Raw genomic sequence first — 25,446 nt, forward strand, 5'->3', positions numbered from 1 at the left:
GTGGAGCAGCTCGGGCTCAGCTAGCTATTTGAAATTTCATAACATTTCATTCAAGATCTTCTATTCATATGACTATATTTTATTGACTAAATATTAAAAATTAAAATTATTTTCTTAAACTGAAATTTCTTAATAATTAATTTGTAGTTATCACAACTCCGTTTCCCCCGCCATTATCAAGGGGTCGGAAAATGTTATGGCAGCTGCTCCTGGATTTATATAAGTTATCAGTGTATATAAGTATGGCGGTATATACACTAAAGTTGAGTATGCAATAATACTAATGGTAACGGCAAATAGACAATCTGAAAAAAAAATAGAGAAAAATTAATGAATCATTTTTTTTTCATTATCGCTCATGTGCCGATTGAAGCTAACTACTATAAAGTAAAATCATACGAAATAAAAATAAAAGTTTTCTTATCTCAACGACAATTTAATGCCCATAAACATATGATCGAATAATGAAAATGCACATTCATTTGTAGTCAATTTGGAAATGGAAACTATTGCACTGAAAGGCATGTTTTATTTGTTAAGAGGAATGAATTTTCCAAGGACAAAATTTCAATGAAATTTTTTCTAAAGACAAAATTTCAATGAAATTTTTTCTAAAGACAAAATTTCAATGAAATTTTTTCTAAAGACAAAATTTCAATGAAATTTTTTCTAAAGACAAAATTTCAATGAAATTTTTTCTAAAGACAAAATTTCAATGAAATTTTTTGTAAAGACAAAATTTCAATGAAAATAGCGCCCTCTATAGGCGCAACGTGTCTTATAGGATGTATTCAATGTCGGATTGATTATTTTTTGCAAAAAATTGAACTTTGCAGATAGTATCGATTGGCATATTCAGACAAAAAGCCAGTAAGGAAAGGCAAAAGTCGGGCGTTGCCGACTTTATAATACCCTACACCTACCCTATAAATACAAAAGGGCGGCTATAACTAATTCTGAACCAATTTTAATTTGTGGAGCCCACCGTTGTGCAGACGCCTATGACGCTGAACGCCTTGGTTCAAATCCTGGCGAGGCCACCAGAACAATTTTTTAGCGGTGGTTTTTCCCTCCTAATGCTGGCAACATTTGTGAAGTACTATGCCATGTAAAACTTCTCTCCAAAGAGGTGTCGCACAGCGGCACGCCGCTCGAACTCGGCTATAAAAAGGAGACCCCTTATCATTGAGCTTAAACTTGAATCGGACTGCACTTATTGATATGTGAGAAGTTTGCCCCTGTTCCTTAGTGGAATGTTCATGGGCAAAATTTGCAAATTTGAACCAATTTTGATGGACCTCGACGGATGAATTAGATGGGTTATTAAAATTCCTGTATCAAATTTCGAGCAAAGCAAAAATGTTCAAAATGTAAAAACGAACAAAATTTGACGAACATATATTTATATGGGAGCTCTATCCAAATCTGAACTGATTTCAAAGAAATTAATATCGAGAGTCGTAAGAAAATCCTTCCTGCCAAATTTCGAGAGAATCGGTTAACAAAAGACCATTTTATTGCAGTATTACTTCAAATCGGACAAACTTATATGGGCGCTATATCCAAATCTGTACCGATTTCTATGAAATTCACCAGTAGTATTAAGTCATAAGAAACTCCTTCCTGCCAAATTTCGAGAGAATCGGTTAACAAATGACCATTTTATTGCTGTATTACTGCAAATCGGACGAACATATATAGGGGAGCTATATCTAAATCTGAACCGATTTCGAGCAAACTTCTCAGATATTGTGGCTTTTATGGGCTTGAGACCCCTTATCGGCAGATCGGTCTATATGGCAACTACATATAAATATAGTCCGATCAGAACCATATTTGGGACCTATGTTGGGAGGCCTAGAACTACCCACTATTTCAAATTTCAGCGAAATCGGTAAAAAAATTAAGCTTTTATGGGCTTCAGATCCTTTATCGGGAGATCGGTCTATATGGCAGCTATATCTAAATATAGTCCGATCAGAACCATATTTGGGTCCTATGTTCGGAGGCCTAAAAATACCCACTATTTCAAATTTCAGCACAATCGGATAAAAAGTAAAGCTTTTATGGGCTTCAGACCCTTTATCGGGAGATCGGTCTATATGGCAGCTATATCTAAATATAATCCGATCTAATCCATATTTAGGTCAGAATTCAAGAGGCTTAAAATAACCCACTGTTTCAAATTGCAGCGAAATCGGGTAATGAGAAAGGCTTTAATGTTGTTCAGACCCTTTATCGGCAAATCGGTCTATATGACAGCTATATATAAATATAGTCCAATCTGAACCATATTGAAGTCATATTTTGGGAGGCCTGAAACTGGTCACTGTTTCGAATTTCAGCGAAATCGGTTAAAAAATTAAGCTTTTATGGGCTTCGGTCCATATGGGAACTATATCCAAATATAGTCCGATCTGAACCGTATTGAGGTCAGATGTCGGAAGGCTTAAAATAACCCACTGTTTCAAATTTCAGCGAAGTCGGGTATTAAATAAAGCTTTTATGGGCTTCAGACCCTTTATCGGCAAATCGGTCTATATGGCAGCTATATATAAATATAGTCTGATCTGAACCATATTTGGGTGAGATGTCGGGAAGCATTACATTAATAAACAAAAATTGATTTAATAAAAAGAAATCCTGATATGAGGAAAGTTTTATATATACAAACACAGTATGATTGACACTCAAGACCACCACCAGTCGATTGAAATGAACCTTGCCCTGTTGTTGCACTTGCAAATATGATTCAAATTAGTTCATTACCTGATAGAGCTCCCATATAAACTGATCACCGGATTACACTTCTTGGGCCCCTAGATGGCGCAATACTTATCCAACTTGCTGAAATGTTGAACGCAGTGTACTATTATAACTTCCAACAATCGTGCAAAATAATGCCCAAATCGGTTTAAATCTGATATAGCTCCCATAAAAGCTTATCCCTCGATTTTTCTTCTTGAAGTCAAATCCAGGATCGATTTATATGGGAGCTGTTTCAGATTATTGAACGATTCAGGCCATACTTGGCTTGAATATCGGAGATAATAGCAGAAATCTTCGTGCAAAATCAGCCAAGTCGAATAAGAATTGCGTCATCTAGAGGCTCAAGATGTATAATCGAAAGATCGATTTATATGGGAACTATACCAGTTAATGAATCGATTTGGGCTATGCTTGGCGTGAATGTTGGCGGTCGTAGGAGAAGTCAGTGTGCAAAATTTTAGCCAATTCGGATAGTAATTGCGACTTGGGGCTCAAGAAATCAACATGTATCGTATTTTCCTATTTACGGTTAACTGCTGCAGTTGAAACCAGATGAAAGATGAAGATTGGTCGGACGAGGTCGGACGAACAAACTTAAGCTCCAAGAAACACGAGAAAAATTAGGTAAACTGCATACCAAAGACGACACACTTTAACACACAAAATTATAGTCTAGAACAGCAGTTTAGCAAATTTTCGTAATTTTTTCTTAGATTGCATCTCGGTAGGATCATTTTCCATTTCTTTCATTACAATACACTTTAAACTTAAACAAATGTTTATTTTTCATAATTTGATTTGAAAGAAAAAACCGAACTATTAAACACCACAACTAACGACATTTTTATCAGATGATTTCTAAATACAGAGTTGCCAACTAGGTCCAATATTTTATTTTTGAGCTTTCCAAAGTCATAGCAACAAAATACCGTTGTTACCTTTTGGTGATTATTAAGTTCAAAAATTGACTTTTGGCCCCTGAAACTGGTCATAGGGCCCATAGTGCAATGCTGGCAATGTATCTTCTATTACTCAATCATCACCAAATTAGCAATTAGTAGTGTGTCATTCGGTGGCAAATTTAAACCCTAAATTAATGTATGATAAATGTTTTTTTTTTGATTTATTAGTCAGTTTGATATCTTTTTCCTATATGAAACTCATGTTCTTGCAGATAAACAAGCCTTTTGCTGTCATTTTTTAAAATAATTAAATTTTGCTTTGGGTAGAAGCAAAACACCATTTTTTGATCATATGCCACTCTTGTTATCTTTTTGCACGTCGGTGGTTACCGAAAACAAACAACTGACTTTGGCCCAAACAAAAATTCCTTGGATTCAAAGGAATTCTGACATGTTTGTCTCGAATCTATATTCCCTTACGGTGCTGGACTCTCTACATTCGGAGATAGCTATACAAGAACAATTTGACACTTGTATCGGTAAGATTTGCTCGGTATGAACTCTTATATGAAACTAAATTAACTATTTCTATATTAACTAAGTTAACTCTTTTTTTTATTAATTAAATAATTAATTGTAGCCGTTAAGTGGAGCGGACGGCATTTTATTTCGCTCCTCAAAGAAAAAAATATCCTTATCTAGGAATAGGTACTACCTATTACGAAAAAAATTTAAAGCCTTTTCGTAGACTACAAATGGACTGCAAAGACCCAACAGCTGCGGTGGTGGCGTCAGATCATAGCGTGTTGTATTTCCCTCCTATAGGTATGGGTGTCTTGGCATCTGTAGTCGAGAGTAATGCATCAAGCGCACAACTAGTCAGACTAATTAATGAGAAAGAAACGGATATGCACAGTTCGTCCCCAGCCTTTAAGTAAAGGTGGTGTTTCCGACTCGGATTCAGACAGCGACGGTGTCAATGAAACAGTCATCGCAGCCAAATCGAGGGATGACGACAGAAGTGAGCAAAGGCTCTACTAAGCTCACAAGCAGGCCGAAAAAGCGATCCGGGGCACGACGAAGGAGGCAGAGGAGTATGTACTGACAGCGCAATCGGGTGAAGGATGCTTAGCAGGATGCTAAGCACTTCTACTGAAGCTGGAAAAATAATTAGATCTCCCGAAGAGCAGAATACTGCTAAAATGCTGAAGAAGAATAAAAGCTCTCCGATTTCAAGTACTCTGGGAAAACCAAGCCATCCATCCCGCAATAGAGACTCCAGACAGTGTCCTGCAGAGGCAGACTAAGTCGGAACAGGAACGAAGGAAGCGCTCACGGCCCCTGAGCCTCCATGGATGACTGTGACTTCCAAACGGAGGCCACAGCCATCACGGAAGGGGAAGATGGTCGCTGAGAATGGTAAGGAGCCACCCTCTTACGTCAGAGTGGCAAAGAAGCACAACAGAGATGAGCTGACTTATGCAGTAATCAAGTAATCAATCATCGGTCCCAAGGATCTGATTAACGAGCTGGTTTTCCAACATGTGTGGAACTCTGTAGAGGGTCCACCCATACAAATGATGAGCTGCGAGTATAGAGGGGACGTCTTTATGCTGTGTTTATCATAGGCGGAATGTATTGATACCGTCAAACAGCTCGTCAGAGGTATCCATGCTCCCTGGGAGAGTGCAAAGCTCGACCTGGTGAGAAAGATGGACATTCCCCAGCTTACAAAGGCGACGGTCTTCATCAAGGGACGGGGTAATAATTTTGCCACGGAACGCATGTTGGGATTCTTGGGCAAGCAAAACCAAGGTTTGGTCACAGAGAAGTGGAAGGTCTTCCACAGGGAATAGAAGGAGAAAGGAACTCTCCTTATGGTTGGCATTGATCAAGTCTCCGTAAGGGGTTTGGCTAAGAATAAAGGCATGGCGCACTATGGGAGCAAGACTGTCTTTTTCAAGATTGGGAAGACTAGGATAGGCAGAAATCCTCATATTGAGACATCAGGCCATACAGTGGCAGGTGACTCAATACCGCCCAACGAACAGGGGGCTGACGACGAGACAATCACGGCCTCTCTCAATATTGGAAAGACTAGGATAAGCAAAGATACTAACACTAAAATATCAGACAGTGCAGTGGCGAGAGACCCAACACAGCTTAACAAAAAGGGACCCGGAGACGGATAGACTAGGATAGGTAAAGATCCTAATATTGAAATATTAGGCAGCGCAGCAACGGGAGTCTCAATGCAGCCTAACGAACAGGGAGCCGATGTTGGTACCACCTACTCCCAAGAATCCCATTTACTCAAGATTCGGAAAACTAAGATAGGCAAAGATCCTAGTATTGAAACATCAGGCAGTACAGGGAATGAAAACTCAATACAGCCTAACGAACAGGGACCCTACGATAGAACCATTACCGACTTTACAAAGAGTCGGAAGACTAGGATAAGACTAGGAGACCAGGCAAAGAACCTAATACGATGACATCAGGCAGTGCAGTGACAGGAAAGTCAATGCAGTCTAAAGAACAGGGAGCAGACGATGAGATCATCACCTACTCCCATGATGCTCATTTACTGGAGGGCCAATGATTGAGGTAATCCAGATAAACCTCCACCGGAGCGAGTCTGCTACAAACGTTCTGATGGAGAAAAGCAGCAAGAGCAAGATTCATATTGCTTTTATTCAGGAACCATGGACGACCCTGAACAAAATTTCTGGACTGAACCATTTCAACCACCAATTATTCTATGCTAACACTGGTACTCGGCCTAGGACCTGCGTTATTTGCCATAAAAATTTGAATTATATATTTTCCCCAGAGTTGTCAACGTCGGATGCAATAGTGGTGAGACAAAGAGACGGTGGAGCATACCTGGCATCACCACCCACGTCGGAGCTGCAACGGCTGGTGAGGAAAGCTAAACAGACAGGAAACGAGGTACTAATAGGGAGCGATGCTAACGACCTAATAACACTTGGTAACACCGCTGCCTTTGTGAATAGGGTTAGGGAGGAGGTATTAGATGTGAGTATGAGGATTGGAGGGTCTCCATGGAACACTCTTTCTCTGCCAGCGGCGCAGTCTTGCATTGACGAAACCCTAGTATTGCCATCTGGAAGATCATGCTACACGGATGGATCAATGCTAGAGGACAGAGTGGGCCTGGGGGTCTACATTGAGAACCCAGGGACTGATATTAGACTGCCTGACCATAATACGGTACTGCAGGTGGAGATCCGGGTGATTGTGAAATGCTTTAAGTGGTGTGGTGGTAACGCGAGGACGTCGATTGTGAACATCTTTACGGACAGTAAAATTGCCATAAGGGCAATAACAACCAGAACGTGTAAGAAGGAGATTAACGCCTTCTCTGAGAATGGCACAATCTACATCGTTTGGGTGCCGGGTCATAACGGAGTAAGGGGAAATTAAAGGGCAGACGATTTGGAGGTGAAGGCGAGAGAACGGCCGTCGATAAACTTGGTGAACTCTAAGCCTTTGGTGGCGACGCAGACCGATTTAAGATCGTGGGCGAAAAATACGCATGTAACACTGTGGAACAGCGGAACAGACAGTAGGACGGTGAAAATCTTACGGGGTGATCCGGATCGTGAGAGGACGAGGCTATGGCTGAAAGGAAGTAAGAAGGATGTTAGTATAGCTTTTGGTGTCATAACTGGACACATAGGACTATGAGCTCACTTATGCAAAATCGGTGCGACAAGTGATACCATGCGAGGAAGATGATGAGACGTTGGAGCATTTCCTTTGTCATTGCCCGGATTTCGCTTCTTAGATACCGGCACTTCGGTGGGGACACTATACCAGACATCAACCAACTTAGGGGAGTGGTATGAAAAACAATTAAGGATTTTGTAAATAGCACGTAATTCCTAACTCCTTGATACATTTATTGTTTTATTTAATGTAATGGTAATCAAAATCGAGCAGTCCTCATTATTTGAACTTCAAGAGGTCTTCTAAACATCAAAAATTGCAAAATCTAGGAGCGACGATTTTGTGACTTTTTTTTTGGAAATAGTTTTACGATTTTGACTATTTTTTTCGTACATTTTTCACGAAAAACACCCGGTTGAAGGATCACTTCCGAATTTCGTAAATACTGGGTAAGAAATGCGGCTTTTTGCCATCCTTCCTTCAATCGGAAAACAGGGCAATATGCCAGCTGCTTACAAATATGGTCAGATCTGGTCCATACTCACATGTTGAGGTCTCTATGTACCATGTAACTAACTGAAATGTCGAAAATGGGTAGTACAGCTTAAGAATGGGCTCAACCCCTTAAATCGGGAGATCGCCTAATCCAAATTCGGCAGGATTGCTCGTTGAAATCGGGTCAAAAACACCACATTTATGAAGTCAAGATTTCTTATCGGGAGATCAGTGCTATATCAATATATAAGCCATCTTTGAACTTAAGGCTGTAGAGTGATTCCAACAAACGACAGATTGTCTATGAATATATCGACAGTTTAGTAGCAGAGATCCCCGGCCGACACGGGATAACTATGAGCACCACACAGGCTGGAACTTTGAACTCCGACTTGTGGAGTGTCCATCGTTACCACGGAAAGCTTAGCTGAAAGCTATCGGGCGCGTCCACAGGTTGCGAATGGTGGAAAGCTCAGCGAGGAGTCAGGTGGCACTGGCTCTTAATTAAATACTGAGTGCCAATGATACTCTAGATGACAAAGCGAGTTATTGGCGCCTTTAAATAGCCAATGGCCAACATCAGCGGCTGGAGGCGAGCGTCGGATCTTGGAGCAAGCGGCTCGCCACAATAAGGCATACATGTGCAATCCCACAAAACCCATGCGGTTGGGGCGCTGGGCCAGTAACCCGCCCCCGGAAAACTATGAGAACTACTATGAGAAACAAAGGAATAGTGGAAACAGACACCCCCAACGTTGACGATCCACGCAAACGAAAAAAGGACCATGATTTGCGGATCTGCACCTGGAATGTCCGCACTCTCTATAGAGAAGGTGAAGTATACGCGCTGGTGGATGTATTAGAGTAGTACAAGGCAGATATTACCGCCTTACAGGAAGTGCGATGGACGGGGAATTGCGTCACTACAACACCAAACGGTGACAAATTATACCATAGCTGCCATAACACGAGCCATGAATTTGGTGGTAGTTTTGTGGTTATTCGGAGACTGAAACACCTTGTCTCCAGCTTTACTCCGGTGGATGAGAGGCTAGACACAATCCGCATAAAAGCCAAATTCTTCAACATCAGTCTTATTTGTGCCCATGCGCCGACGGAAGACAAGGACGTGCAGGCCAAGGATATTCTCTACGAGCGCCTAGAGAGATAATATGACCATTGCCCTGCCCATGATATTAAAATCATTCTGGGTGATTTTAATTCGAAGGTAGGAAAGACATCTTTGGTCCAACGGTCGGAATGTTTAGCCTCCACGAGATGACGTCCAGTAATGGGTTGAGGCAGAAAGATTTCGCCGCGGCAAAAAACTTGGTAGTTAGTAGCACCAGATTTCAACATAAAAATATTCACAAAGCCACATGGCTGTCACCCGATCAAAACACGAGGAACCAAATTGATCACGTTGTGATAGATGGAAGGCATTCATCCAGCGTGTTAGATGTACGATCGATCCGTGGACCGAACATAGATTCGGATCATTACCGTGTTGCAGCAAAGGTTCGTACCCGTTTGAACTTGGCGAGGAAAGTACGATCTGACACTGCACGGAAGCTCGGCATTGAAAAGGTGCAAACATAGCAGATGGTAGCGGCATACTCCACTCGACTGACCCAACTGCTTGATGAAATCATTCCTTGTTTCGATGATGTAATGACGCTGTGACAAACCATTGCCAACACCTTGGAAAATGCCGCGAACTCCGTACTTGGGTACCGGAAGCCTCGACCAAAAGTGTCGAGATGCTACTGAAGCCAAGAATGCGGCATACAAAGCAACTCTGCAATCAGTAACAACGCGCCAGATAAAGGTGAGGTATCGGGAGGAAAGGAGAAAGGTGAAACGTCTATTCCACAGAAAGAAAAAGGAAATGAAAAGACGTGAGCGTGAGTGTTTCATTCTAACTCCTGTGATTACAGGAGTTAGAATGAAGTCCGGCACATCCTCCTGCAGAGACAAAGAAGGAACTGACTGACTAACTGACACAGATAACATGCTGAGGATATGGAAAGAACATTTTACTCAACTGCTAGTGTCCGACGTTGGTGGCGAAGAGGATACCGCAGAACCAGTTAATGATGTTGGTATAGAATGTTTACCTCCTAGTCAGAATGAGGTCCAAGCAGCAGTGACCCGACTGAAGAACAACGAGGCAGCAGGTGCCGGCGGGCTACCCACTGAACTATTTTAAATCGGAGGCGACACGCTTATAAGGCGTATGCATCAGCTTATCTGCGCAATCTGGCTAGAATAACGCATAGCTAATGATTGAAACCTCAGCATTCTATGTCCCGTACACAAGAAAGAAGACAAGACGGAATAAGTATCATCCCCATCGCATACAAGATACTCTTGAGCGTACTGTGTGAAAGATTAAAATCAAAAGTCAATGAGATGATTGGGCCCTATCAATGCGGCTTTAGACCTGGTAAATCCACCCTGGACCAAATATTCACACTGCGCCATATCCTGGAAAAGACGTGAAAAGGCAAATCAACAACTACCATCTCTTTGTTGACTACAAAGCCGCTTTCGATACCCCTTTACGTTAAAAGGTTTTTCAAGCCATGTCTGAGTTTGGTATCCCTGCAAAATTAATAAGACTCTGCAGGATGACACCTGCTGATATGCGTTCCTCAATAAGAATAGAAAAGAATTTGACGGAACCATTTAAAACCAAACGAGGTTTCAGACAAGGAGACAGCCTATCGAGTGATCTCTTTAATATCCTGCTGGAGAAATTATACGAGATGCAGATGTGAATAGATATGGCACACTAATCACAAGAGCACACATGCTACTCGCCTACGCTGACGACATCGACATCATAGGTCGGTCACCGAAAATAGTAACTGCAGCCTTTGAAAGAATCGAAAGAGAGTCAGTGAAAATGGGTCTGGCAGAAAATGGAGATAAGACGAAATGGATGGTTTCAACTCCCAAAACAACTTGTACAACCGAGCAGATAAAGAAAATGGAGAAATTGGAAACCACAACTTTGAGATAGTCAGCAGCTTTATCTACCTCGGTACCGCCGTAACCGAAACGAATGACACCAGTTTTGAGACAAAATGTAGAATAATGGATATATGGAGAATATAGGCGACGTATGAACCACCAGCTGTATAAGGACGATAGCATAGTCACACGAATCACAAAATACAACGCCAGAATGGATGAAGAAGCTCCGGCAAAGAAGTCTTTTGAAGGCAAACACGGTGGTACACGCAAACCGGGAAGACCAGAAGCCCGATGGAAAGATCAAGTGGTTCAGAGATTATAAAATGAGCGCAGAAGATCGAGGCGCTTGGAACTCTATTCTACGTATGGCTAAGTGGAGCAAATGTTCTATCATAGCCTATTAAAACAAAAGTCAAGTAAAGTATCAGAGATCTGTGCTATATCAATATATAGGCCGTGAGTCGACATAAAAAAGTCGTGCGTGAGTAAAATTTTTTTTTTCAAGATCGTGCGTGAGCTTGAGTTGAAAATCACTCACGCGCACATCTCTACTCTAGAGCACAAATCTGCATGTCAGATTTCTTCTCTACTTCCAAGGGCCATTTTATCGCGGCCAACCTATGTGACCTTTTCTTTTTCAATAGAGAAAATTAACAATACTGGAAAGTTTTTTTAATGCAACCTAACCGGGCTTTCGAAAGAAGGCAAAGATTTTAGTAGGTGACTTGGTCTATTTAAATCATTTCAGACGTTTAATAACCAATGTTGCTAGTTCTTTGTAAGGCTACTCTATTTTACACTTTAGAAATATTATATTGAAGCTATAGATGATGATACAGGACAAAATTGTGTATGGAGCACTTAATTAGCATGTACTCTAAGATATAGACCCTATGTAGGTATGTATTGGGTTGCCCAAAAAGTAATTGCGGATTTTTCATATAGTCGGCGTTGACAAATTTTTTCACAGCTTGTGACTCTGTAATTGCATTCTTTCTTCTGTCAGTTATCAGCTGTTACTTTTAGCTTGTTTTAGAAAAAAAGTGTAAAAAAAGCATATTTGATTAAAGTTCATTCTAAGTTTTATTAAAAATACATTTACTTTCTTTTAAAAAATCTGCAATTACTTTTTGGGCAACCCAATATTACCCACCAGCAAACAGTTAAGCACATTTTCTGTCAATATTTAAACATTTTCCCATTTTATTACTTTCATTCAAATGACATATCTTTGCTATTATTTCCCCAGTGCCTAAAGGTCAGCTTTGCTTGACTTTAACTATACATTTATTTGTTACGAATATGATTCAAAACAAACGCATCAACTGTACTATTACATATTCATACCATAGGTAGGGTCACTGGCAACATTGTGGTGCTCACCGAATTTGTGGTGGTAATTTTTTTATTTTTGAATTGCTTCAATTAAGACACAACAAAATTTCTTTTCTCTGCCCATGAAGAAGAAATAGAGTGTTTTTAGTGAAATAAATAGGGCAAATGCTTGTGACATGTCGCCAGCTTGGCACCATTTATGTCATGGCTACATACATACATATGTATAGTACTGTTGTGGCACTTAGCCTCCCACTTCCCACTTTGCGTTTATATGTAAATTGGCAATGGCATGTGATATGGCAAACAAACTGGCACTGATTTCACATGGTATTTATTCGAAGCCGTAACATGTGTTAAAAAAAAAAACGAAAACCGAAATTCGCACTTGTTTTATCTGGAATACTTACTTAAGAACACCTTCTCCCAAGGCTCGCACATCGACAAATATGTATTTAATTCATAAAGCATGTGCAACCATTTAATGTAGCCTATAAAGCGTTCAAAGGACTTTTTGATTGTATTAAGCATGACAAAACCGAAAGAGCAGAGACACACACTGAAATTTCTACCACACAAGACACTGGCCAAACTGCAACTAACTCATTTGTGGTTTCCTCTTCAAATCGAATCGATAGCAGGCATATATAATCTATATTTTGTAGTATTTTTCGGCTAATTTGAAACGCTCGGCTGATTTGAGTGCGGCGTTATGAATGTTTGTTAATAATGAAACTCTTTTTTTTTCTCGCTATATGCTCATACACATGGTGGGTACGCGAACTCTGTTGTGTACGTATGTACGTACATACATATACACAGCAGTCAAGATGATATTGCTGCTTATCAATTATTGAGTTATGTTGATAAACTCACAAAATGTAATAGCAACAAGCCCACTCACTCTCTTGGCCACCGGGCTTCACAACTGACTTAGTCATAACGTAACTATCTATCTCTACGTAGAATGTAAACAGGTAGAGTGAGTGGGCAGGTGTCCAATTGTCAAAGGTGTTTGATTAAATTTTTTGAACTTATCGCCCCAAGATACCATGCTATCGGCAGATAATGTCGTGTCATTCCCCGTTTAGCGTTTTCCCGTTTAGAAAATGAAAGCAAAAGCGTTTCGTTTGGTTTTTCTTTTCCAGTGTATTTTTATTTTAGTTGTTCTTTGAAAGGACATTTATTACGAATGCTGATATCTTTATAATTGTTATATATTTATAGTTTTTTATTTGATTAATAATTAATTAGTTATGTTTTAGCTAATGATAATTATTATATTTCTATTTCATATACACAATATTTAAAAGTTTTATTGAAAAAAAAAAATACACTGTCTTTGCAGGATATTTATTATTGTTGTTTGTATGGGTTTTTAGTTATCCTGCCTTATATTATAAATTGTTGACGCTACTTGCTGTATCGTCTTGGATTTTATTGGATTTAAAATTACCCTAGACCAGCAGCAAGACGTCTTGTTTTTTGTGTGAACAAATGAATTATTGCAGATTATTTTGGCGATTTAAAAATTGGTAAAAAAAATGCTTTGTTCTTAATATATTTAAGCGAACTACTCGAGAACAGTGACTTCTTCTTTGACCAAAAATTCAATAATTTCTTCATCGACTTCTTCAGTATCCAAACTATCTGTATCGAAATCTGTAAAGAGAATAATGTTAATTAGGGTTAGAACATTTGTTTAAAAATCACAAACGGAAATTGATTAAGAGATTTTTATAATAAAACCAGCTGAGCGCGGACCGCTCTGCTGCGCCCCGATAATGCTATATTGGAGAAAAGTGGTCTTAATTTGGGCATTTTTGCCTAATGTCAGTTGAAAATTTATTTTAATTTTCCTGTGGATTTTTCTACTCTCAAATACCTCTTATTTAAATCCCAATAAGTAAGAGTGCTGGATCCCCACAGACTTGGTCTCAAAAGTGGAAGTCAATTTCGTTTAAGACCCATACTGCCATGGTCGGTAAATATGGCCGAATTGAGGAGTTTTTTATTTGTGGGTGGGGTGACCCACGAAACACTTAGTACCTCAATTATTGGGTTGCCCAAAAAGTAATTGCGGATTTTTCATATAGTCGGCGTTGACAAATTTTTTACAGCTTGAGACTCTGTAATTGCCTTCTTTCTTCTGTCAGTTATCAGCTGTTACTTTTAGCTTGCTTTAGAAAAAAAGTGTAAAAAAAGTATATTTGATTAAAGTTCATTCTAAGTTTTATTAAAAATGCATTTACTTTCTTTTAAAAAATCCGCAATTACTTTTTGGGCAACCCAATAGATTCGCGTTCTACTTTTGATTTTAGGTTAACGTATGTGTGCCAACAAAATTTCTCCGAGATCTGGTGTTTTTGAAAATTATTATTAATGCCCGTCTTAGAGTGAGTGAGAAATTTAAAAAATAATACCGAAAACAACCGCAACGAAGTCATAACGAAGATGATTGCTGTATAATCAATTTTGATCACTACTAAATGCCTCAACTAAATCCATGAAAACAGCCAGTAGATGGCGCTAACTTAAATGTTAGTGCTACTACTCGTTTGGAGTGGGCTTAACGCGTAAACATTGATTGTCATGTAGTATTTGTCTATTAATGACTATATGACTATCTATAAAATAATTATTATTTCGTCTTTTTTGTATTATTTTTTTTTTTTTTTTTGTAATTTGCAAGTCTATATATTAGGTGCGGTGGCGATAGTTCTTACTATTAAACCTTTTAAAACTTTTGAACAAAAAAGTGTTGCCCAGCAGCACATTGTTTGGTCTTGTCTATCGATGAGCTAAAAATGGTTGCAATCTTAACGTTAAGGTTTAGGTTAGGTAAGAGTGGCAGTTGTTTACAGACTCACATAGACAATTTTAAGTCCATTGTGATACCACAGTAGCGACAGACGAAGGCTGCTGGCGGCAATCAAACCCACGACCCCTGCACTGGTAATTCAAGCCCGCTACCAACTCGGCTACCGGGGCGCTCTTAACGTCAAAGTTTGCAACTCCTCCTGTCACGCTGAACGTCATAAATTTTGGGGTATGGTGCCCTACATTTATGTGTGTCCCCACACATTAATTAAATCACACAGTATCCTGTTAGGTCATTATGATTGATCGACTGTTTGTTGGGGTGAGGTGATCCGCTAGATATATGAGCAAAATTAAGATATCAGATTAGTAGTCCAAAACCGTATACCTTTAATTTAACCCCATATTGTCGTCATGATTGGTGTATACAACCGTATGGGGGAGGGTGTCTATATGAGCGTTGACCGCCACACTCCATCTGCTACTCTCTCTGCTCAAAAATATCTACCATGTGATGCCCTTTGTTTGATTTGGTCAAATAATCTGTTGGAAGCGATTTTTGGAGGTAAAGCGCCACCCAGATTCTTGGACACACAGTTTAATGTCATATCCCTAATCAACTCCCAAATACCTTTCATTTGAGTCCCACATTGATATGTAAGTCCAATAAGTTTGTTTGGGGAACTTTTGGGTTTGGAGTGGCCCCTGGGTTCCTTGGACTTGGACTTAAATACCATATACGTATTCTACTCTTCAATACCTTTAATTTGATACCTATATTGTCCCGATCGGTCAATCTTGATTTTTGGGGTAACAGGGGAGGGTCCGCCCCCTTAAAATATCAAGAAATTATTGGGTTGCCCAAAAAGTAATTGCGGATTTTTTAAAAGAAAGTAAATGCATTTTTAATAAAACTTAGAATGAACTTTAATCAAATATGCTTTTTTACACTTTTTTTCTAAAACAAGCTAAAAGTAACAGCTGATAACTGACAGAAAAAAGAATGCAATTACAGAGTCACAAGTTGTGAAAAAATTTTTCAACGCCGACTATATGAAAAATCCGCAATTACTTTTTGGGCAACCCAATATATACTCTATTCCTCCTTCCTGCCAATACTCGTAATCTTCTTCCGAATATCTTTCATTCGAGTCCCATATTGTCATTATCGTCCAATATGCCTATTTGAAGGGCTTTTGGGGTCGGGGCAGCCCCCTAGGTACTTGGACCCAAATTTTGATATCAAATTTGTATTCAATCTATTCGCTCGCATACCTTTCATTTGGGTCCCACAAATTTAGACCAGCGTAGAAGTATTATCCCCAAGAAGTGAAGAACACTGGTTGAAATCACGAACAACTTTAGTTCCATCAAGAAAAAAACAGCTTAGCCCTTAGCTTGTCATCATTCAACGCTCACTAACTTTCAGTGTCCAAGTCGCAAAGTACACCTTCATAATAGCATTACAGAGTTAAACTTTACAAGGACCAACTTCCGAATGTGCATATAGCAAACATTGTTTATATCGTACTTAGTGAGGGGTATCTTAAAGGTATCTCCTAACGCAACAACAGCAACAACCAAGTCTTTTAAGTTCGATATTTTATACGATTCTTTATCGGATATGAAATTAAGGTCACAAAATAACACGCAGGAAACAGCACTTGCTACACACTGTGCAACTGAGCATCACAATCCCGAGTTTAAGAGAGTATCAGTTTTGCAGTGTGAAAACAACTACAACAAAATACTCACGCTTGAGATATCTCAACATATATATGTTACACATATTGGACACACCCACAAGCATAAACCACAAGATCGACACTGATAACCTTGCACACAGCTACAGAAGTCTCATAGGAAAGGGGGGAAAATGCAATAAGACGACAAATGCAATTTTTAGTATGCATCGCACTGCCAACGACGCAAGACTCAACCACGCTATAGTAGAAATTAATTGTTCGTAAGTTTATCATTAGAAATCGTCTTGTGTTTGGCTTTTATTATATTTGTATGTATGTTCCCCAATTTTAAACAGTATTCCGGACGATGTCTGCCGTGGGAAGTCGAAATATCGAATAAACAATAAAATATAAACTACAAACTAAGACCGCGAGCTCAATTATTACCAAAAAACAATGAATTTGCAGAAATAAGTCGAATATATCAAAACACAATTTTACAAAATAAATATTTTTATAAAACGCTGCGGCTTTATTATTTTAATGGTCCACTGTGGCTTATGATTGACTTTCCAGCCTTTAACGCTGAATGTTTGAGTTCGTACTCTTGCGAGAACATCAGAAAAATGTTGTGTAATGCGACATTTGTGAAGCCTCCAATCTTGTAAAACTTTTCTTTTCGGACAGATGATGCTCTACGGCATTTCGGATTCGACTACAAGAAGCAGATCTCTTATTATTAAGCTAAAACTTAAATAGCTCTACTCTGAATAAAGTCCTGCAAATTTTTTAAGGATGATCATCCGCAAATTTGGGTAATAAAAAAATGTATCATTTTCAAGTTCTTTGCCTGTTAGGGCGAATTATTAAATTTTACAATTTTTGTTTGTTTCACTTTTGAGACGACCTCAATGAACGGAGATTTTGTTTGCAAGTAGAAAAGGAAAGCCAGCGATCGCAACACATACCAACCACTATGGCATATGTTCCAAAATATTTGGCGTCACATTTAACAGCTCTTACACAAAGATATCCACCGCCCAGAAGCCTTAAGGTAGATCTACTTTATCAAGAGCGTAAGGTTCAGCGCTACAAGAGAGAACCTCTAGATCAAGCGGGTCTAGACAAGGGATGGAAAATATTAATTTTGAAATGGTACTAAAAAGGTACTTTTGGGGCCGAAAGAGAACTTCTTGTCTTGCACAAAGATTTCAAAAACTTTAATTTTTGTTTGCCTGTTTGGGGCGAGGATAATTTTGTCATGATGGCTTCATTTCTCTTTCGAGACGAGCTTAAGGATCGAACATTTCTATGGAACGGAAAATGAAAGCTATGATAGAAACCAAAAATATTTTTTTTGGAAATCTTCTATCTTACGGAGTACACAGCACAACAGAGGTTTTGGATATTCCAAGTTATGGTGATGGTTATGGTAAAGGAACCCCCTAAAAGGGAACAAACAATTTTAGGCTCTTTATATTCAAACCTAACCGAAGACAAAGCATTCCCATATTCGAGATTACATCAGCGATGAAATTGTTGTGGGTGCCCAAGGAGGAGTTTGAACTTGAATCGAACAGCACTCTTTGATATTTGAGAAGTTTTCCCCCTGCTCCTTAGTGGAATATTCATTGGCAAATGCGTTGATAGTAACCCAACAATAAAAATTTCAATCCAAATTACGATTCCAAACAAACATATAGACCGATACAGAGACCTACATTTTGGGAGTATATCACGAACCTCATATAGAAATTGGGAGACAAGTCAGGACCGCCGCTTATCTCCCAAAGCTTTCTAGAGGCACAATTATACCCCGTTTACACTGTTCATTAAATCCATATTTAAAGGGCAGTGTAAACGGGGTTTTAGTCAAATAAGGCGATAAAAATAAACTGATATTGCCCCTTACAATTCCCAAACGATCCACATAACGCAAATTCCAAAGTCGGACATCGACTAACTAGTGAATATCTCTATTTTATCGTGGTTTGTTCATAAATGCACAAATACGGAGTGCCTAGGATGCCACCCAGTTCCCGCGGCGATCGGTCCTTTGGACCGGAACGAGCTTGCTCACCTACAGGAGCTTGACGAGGATCGCCACCTCCACATGAAAATGTGGCTACTAAAACAACAACAATGACTATGGCACGCGTTTCGTAATTTGTTTTAGAATTACTCGTCAGCCATATTAGGTGTGAAGATTTCAAGGGCCGTACGTTGGTATGTTGTACTTATACCGAAATTATTGCGGAAAACGCCTCTATGATATAAATATCACATTAATCACGGTCGAAAACCCTGTCTTTTAGCTGCGCTTTTCCGAATGCATGTGTTTTTGTGTAATGGCAGATTTTTTGTCTACCCAAATTACACTACTCCCATGGTATACACATGATTCTGTACGTCTGTTGGAAGCTGTATTGATGGCTTTGAACGCTAGACAAAGGCAACGGCCCTCGCTGTTTATCTTAAAACTACTTTTGATAAAACTCGATAAGACTTCCCGGATTTGAGCACCCACCGTCATAATGGATTGTATAATAACTGTATACAAATAAATTAAGATATACGCACGAGGGCTGCAATATAAGTTTTTGGTCTTGTAATGAAAATGCAAATTTTCGTCATCAAAAATGGGTTTAATGTTTTTTATAGTATCTTTAACCAAGATTTATACTCTTTTACATGCGCTCAATCCTTCAAAAAATGGTTATTGAAGGCTAAAACAGCATCTTTGGAAATAAAAGAAGTCGTTGGGTGCCAAGTCGATGGATGACCCATCAATTCGACGTTTTGGCCGGTCTAAAAGTCGCTGGTTTGAGCCGATGTGTGAGAGCTTCTTATATAAAGGCCCTCGTATAATTTTGACGGTATATGCAAATTGCAATTTTCGCCCATAAACATTTCACTAAGGAACAAGGACAAACTTCTTACATATAAATGAGTGTATTCCGTTTTAAGTTTAAGCGCAATTATATTTTTTTATAGCCAAGTCCGAACTGCGTGCCGCAGTGCGAAACCTCTTTGAAGAAAAGTTTTTGCATGGCATAGTAGCTCACAAAAGTTGCCAGCATTAGGAGGGGAAAACCACCGCTGAAAAATTTTCTGGTGGTCTCGCCAGAATTCGAAAGCAGGCGTTCAGCATCATTGGCGGACATGCTAACCTCTGCGCTACAGTGGTTGGCTATATGTAAGGAGCTAATTCGGATAAAGAATATGGCTACTACCCGGCACGGGATGACTTTGAGCTACGATCTGTGTGCTCTGTGCTCATCTTTATCATGAGAAGCTCATCTGAGAACTACCGGGCGCGTCCCGTGGTTCTCGTGATAGCCATGAGCACTACACAGATCGGAGGTCAAAGCTCCCGTGCCGGATGTTATTGTTGTAGCAGTATCTTGTACACTGAGGCGGCAGCGTTTTCCGATGAAGGACTCCATCGAGTCAATCCGGTACGTACAAACGACTGTCACGAGATTAGGGAAGACTGTAAGGCTTTGCTGTTGTAGCAATAAATAAGGCGGCTGACGAGCTAGCCAGGTTTTAATTGTCGATGAGTGATGATCAAGCCAATGAATCAGTGAAACCTCCCCTGTGCTACCATCCTGTTAGAAAGATGATTCCTATGATGACCGCGAAAAAGAGAAGTAAGCTGAAGACGTAGATTGTATGCTGACCACAAGACAGGTTAAGTTTTTCACAAAACAGGGCGGCACTGCTGCTGCAGAGGAACCATGAATTCAGACAAATGATAGGAGCTGGTCTGGACTGATAATTTCAATTTCAAGTCTTTTTTGTCGCACTGGGAACTGCGAGATTGGGCTTTCTGCAGAGTTTGCAGTGATGGGGAGTTGTACAGGGTTGAACACCATTTGTGTCACTGACTTGCAATTGCGATGAGAAGGCACATTATACACAGGTACTTCTTTTCGCATCTGAACTCTTTCCACGTGCACAGCCCACTATCACTCTAGACTACTGTAGGTGCTTAAAAGTGGTCACTGTAAGAAGCTTTCATTATTGATGGCTCTTTACTGGTTTGCCTTGCACCAATTTTTTTGTTCGGTACTAAATACGACAAACAATATATTCTTCCTAATGTTAGGTAAGGTAGGAGTGGCAGCCCTTTACAGGTTCACCTCAGTAGCGACAGACCAAGGCCTCTGGTGGGAATCGAACCCAGGACCCCCCGCTTTAGGCTACCGAGACGCTCATATTAGTCGAGAAAGAAATTGCCAAAGCGCATACGAAATTTTTTTTTGTTCTTTTTAGGTCATTATCTTTAAGGCGCTTAGGAAATGGTGTGATTTAACATAATAATGGAACATAAATCAAATATGAACTTCTTTTGTACTTACGATTTCTAAGCTGCATGCGTCGTGGTTTCTGTTCCTTCCATTCGGCAATACGTTTATTGCGGTACTCCATGAATTGTTCACATAACTGGGAGCGCTTCTCCAACAATTCCTTGGAAGCCCGTGTCATACGCATACGATCCTTTTGTTCGAAGATGTAGTAGTTCTTCTTCAAGTTCTTCTTGATATCCTTGATTTCTTCTTCGCCGAGAAGTGTTGGCGGCCTTGGACGCCATAAGAATTGAACGAAACTCTTGAGGATGCTGCGGCGAATGATGCGCCCTTGGAAAGTGTACATATTGAAACCAGTGTCCTCTTTCACCTTCCAAGAGGAGACGCCAGTCACAACATAACGTCCAGTTGGATCCCATTCAACTTCAGAGGCACGGAAGTGATCGGGTGATGCAGTGATGACGAAGTTGTTATTTGTGTCCACAAATTCGAAAGTTCCCATGGTAAGATTGGCCATAACAATGAATTGACCACGAGGAGACCAGAAAAGATGAGTGCAGGATTTCTTTTCAAGTTTCTTCACCAGAGAGGGCTTAACACCATTATTGACTTCGTAGAAACTGACGTTGGAGTTATTGGACTCGCCATGTATAATGGCAAATTTATTGCCAACTGGCTCCCAGGCAAAAGCCAAAATTAATTCACGAATTTCCACCGAGTCGACGGGAATCTCCTTTTCACGCATATGGAAGATTTCAAAGTTGTAGAACATGCCCAAGAATTTCACATCTGAGTCCTTCTTATCCTTCTTCAATTTGGAATAACGATCCACTTTGACACACAAATAATCTCCTGATTTTTGCCAATGCAATTTACAATCAGCTACGTGGAAAAGATTCTTGTTACGTATTTCACGCTTCTTGGGAATTTCCAATAGGGTTACACGAGCAGGGATTTGATTTTGTTCCTCCACCCAGTAGGCAATAACATTGTCGGTGGGGGACCATGAAAAGCCACGAATGCCGGGAACCTTTATTGATTTCTTATCAATAAGGTAGAATGAGGGAGACTCATAAATATGGATGGAACTATCACCCAAACGAGCCACGTATTTGTCATCGTGCGACCAACGGAACATGGAGAACATTGAAACACCATCGGCCACAAAAGACCGCTTCTCAGCTCCAGAACGAATGTCCCAGATGACAACCTTTTGTCCTGTTGGCGTAGGACCATAGGTTACCAAGTAATTTTCGCAGGGAGAAAATTCCACAAATTGTGTTCCAGGATGTGGGAAACGTTGTATGCGGGTAAACTTACTACCACCCCAAATGGCAACACCAGGCTTGTGGAAGGTAACACAGTATGTACCCAGTGGTGACCATTTGACAAAGGTATCGGTAAAACTTTCACGGGTTTCCAAATCGGTTGGTTCGGGGAGAGTATTTTGCCAAAATCCAACTTGCACATTATTTGGCATTGTTTCAGCCGCCACACAATACTGATCGTATGCATCAGGATCCAATAAGAAACTGTATAAATCATTTAGCATCTTAAATGGTTGAGGTGTGGGAGGTTCCCATTTCTCGGGGATGTTATCGTACTTCTGGAAGTCGGTAAAAAGATTGACAATAAATGTATGCTGCTTATCCAAACGATGATTGTTCAAATTCCTGACAGCCTCTTCGGCCTGCGACGAGTTCTTGAATTCCATAAAGGCGTATCCTTTAGTCTTGCCCTCCTCATTTACAGGGTAAATAGAATTAACAATTTCACCGTAATTGGAAAAAGTTTTGCTAATTACACCCTTCAACTTCTCCAACTTGGATGTATCAACAATGGGGATATTATCGACGACAACGACATTTTCAACACCATCAGCTTCAGAGGGACGTTGAGCCAACTTGTCGGCCAACAATTCTGCAAAAAAAAAAAGACAGACAAGTCAGCACACTGTTGTATTTTATAGGTTATGTCTGCATTTCTTGTTTGTGGATTACATACCTTCATCGGGAATATCATCTACAAAACCCTCTGGATCTTCAAAATTCGGCTCCTCTTCAAAATCCTGGTCATTGTTTGACTCCTCGCTTTTCTTTTTAGCCATAATTACTGCTGTTTTCCTCTTAAATTTGCGTTAATACAGAAAAATTTGCAAAAAATCGGGAAAACGAAGCCACGCCAATTGTCACGTCAAATGTAAAGGGCTGTCAAAATGTATTGAATGACATTAGTGAAAATACCAGTTGAAGTTTGAAAGGCATTGCTTTGTCTTAAAACGTCAATTGTCTATCTGTAGTTTGGAAAGCATTGACCAGAGTTTAGCAACGTACAGAAAAATGTCAGCTGATTGCATATTTAAGGTGTAGCTACGAACGTACGTTTTGGAAATTGAAAGCAATCGGAATTCATTTAAAAATTTCATCTTGTTACATATTTTTTAAATCAGAATTCAACGAAATTTCAAAAGTAAGTACAATTTCGACACATTGTTTCGATTATATTTGTAGTGAGAATCAAATATTCTTCCAAATGTTAGAAGAAAAATGTCACTCAAAATGCAGTTGTTGTTGTAGCCACAAGTTTGTATGTAGAGGTAGGGATCCTCTCCATACTCTATTGGTGAGCAAGCTCCTTCCGGTCCATATAACCGATCGCCGCGGAAGCTTTATGGCCATTGGTAATTTAAAGGCGCAAATTAACTCGCCATGTCATATCAAGTATCATAGGCACTCCGTATTTAAACAAGAGCCGTTGCCGTCCGGCCTCACTGAGACAATCTCATGGCAGTCGGTTGTACGTACTGGTTTGACCCGATGGAGTTCTTCATCGGCAAGGGTTGCCGCCTCTGTGCGCACTGCTACAACAAAAACAACAACTCGATATCGATACTCTCGCCGGAGTTTCTCGTGATTACGATGAACACCAGGCAATTTGAAGGCGAGTTGGTTGCTGTTTTACGAACCAGCTGCGTTAGAAAACAAAGATTCACAATTTTATTTTGTTTCGGCATTTTCGAGAGGATTACCCTCATGATCTATAACATTGTTGAGAATACCATTGTAAAAATAATCAACATTTATATAATCTCTTTTTTGGAAGTGCCAGTCAATAATGACAAGCGCAGGAGCAATGTACAAAATGTAGTAGCAGGAACGTCAATTTTCGGTTTGAACTGCGTGGGCGATCCTTGCGTAGCACATTTTTTCTGAATCGTGTTGTTACTACATTGGCTCAGCATCCAGCCACTTAATCAATATGACTGTACTTCCGATGTCGAATGCCGACATGCCAGACCACGACCTAAAGAGCAGCCGCTTCTTGAATGGAATACACCTTACTGCGATTGACAGATGATGAATTCGGTTCTCAAATTTGTTATTCATTGACCGACCGACTACATTATAACCTCTGAACGCCGGACGTTCATCGGGGAAAAAGCCAATTGAAATGGCTTTTGAGAAAACATCATTCGCTGCATCAGTAAAATACCATCCCCTTCCCTGCACGGAATGGCTATTAGCATCACACGGGTTGAAACTCTAAGCTCCGATTTGTGTGGTGTCCGTTATCATTACTAGAAGCCAACAGGGAGCTACAGGGCGCATCCAAAGGTTGAGGATAGTGGAATGCTTCTTATACGGATTAGCTGCAATTGCAGTCGTGGCCCATCAGCGATATCAAGGGGAGTGTCGGGCGTCACCGGCTCTTGCCTAAACACTGAGTGTCTATGATACTCAATATGGCAAAGCGAATTATTGGCGCCTTGAAATACCAAATGGCCAACGAGCTTGTTCACCTTGAAGCCTGACGAGGTTATACCTCCACATACGGCAATGTGGCTACGATAACAACACCATATCCTTCAGATGTAGATAATGCTAAGAAGAAATATCGAGATCAATAATGCAGCAATCTACCGCTTTCGCTTACCAGCCGATAGAATACCTCAAGTGAGGACCCTTTTTCCGGTGCAGGCGGCGGATTTAGCAGTCAAGCGGAAATCGTCAATCCAAATACTACTGTCTAAAAACTGATCCTTGCACCCCGGCAAGGGAATGATATTACCTCGAGTCACTTTTGGCATCATAGTATTGACTGATCCGAAGAGAGGCACCAACCATCAATTCATTGAGCATTCCAAGATTGATAGACCGAGTAGAACAGCTATTCGTATGTGAAAATATGGTCCCGAGCCGACGAACAACCATCGCAATTTATCTCTCGTTTCCCTGCTCCGAAACGACCTAGAATCCCAAAAGTAGCTTGATAAGGATCGCTACCTCCACGTACAACTATGTGGTTACAAATTCCATAGACGAAGTAACGAGAGTCAAGGACATAAGTTGACCAAGTCCTCAGTTTGTCTCAACGCCCTTACAGCATGGACTGAGTTACATTAACAAAGCGATCGCGTTACTGAAGCCAAGAAAGGATTCAAGCAATGGATATACA

At 40.1% G+C, this 25,446-nt stretch overlaps 2 protein-coding genes across 2 annotated transcripts; both read right to left on the reverse strand.

The window, feature by feature from the left end:
• Positions 1–7: 7 nt before the first annotated feature.
• LOC131994321 (serine palmitoyltransferase small subunit B) lies at positions 8–12,789 on the reverse strand. The gene is made up of 2 exons (XM_059361088.1): positions 12,584–12,789; positions 8–305 (listed from the first exon to the last, which is right to left on the reverse strand). Exons 1-2 carry the CDS (start codon positions 12,702–12,704, stop codon positions 151–153), a joined length of 276 nt encoding a protein of 91 aa, XP_059217071.1. The 5' UTR covers positions 12,705–12,789; the 3' UTR covers positions 8–150.
• A 721-nt stretch (positions 12,790–13,510) lies between these two features.
• On the reverse strand, positions 13,511–23,217 carry LOC106086711 (eukaryotic translation initiation factor 3 subunit B). Its single transcript, XM_059360239.1, has 3 exons — positions 22,996–23,217; positions 21,043–22,911; positions 13,511–13,835 (listed from the first exon to the last, which is right to left on the reverse strand). The coding sequence occupies exons 1-3, from the start codon at positions 23,096–23,098 to the stop codon at positions 13,747–13,749; spliced, it is 2,061 nt and encodes a 686-aa protein (XP_059216222.1). The 5' UTR covers positions 23,099–23,217; the 3' UTR covers positions 13,511–13,746.
• Positions 23,218–25,446: the final 2,229 nt, after the last annotated feature.

This window comes from Stomoxys calcitrans, chromosome 1, assembly GCF_963082655.1.
Source record: "Stomoxys calcitrans chromosome 1, idStoCalc2.1, whole genome shotgun sequence".
Lineage (NCBI taxonomy): Eukaryota > Metazoa > Arthropoda > Insecta > Diptera > Muscidae > Stomoxys > Stomoxys calcitrans.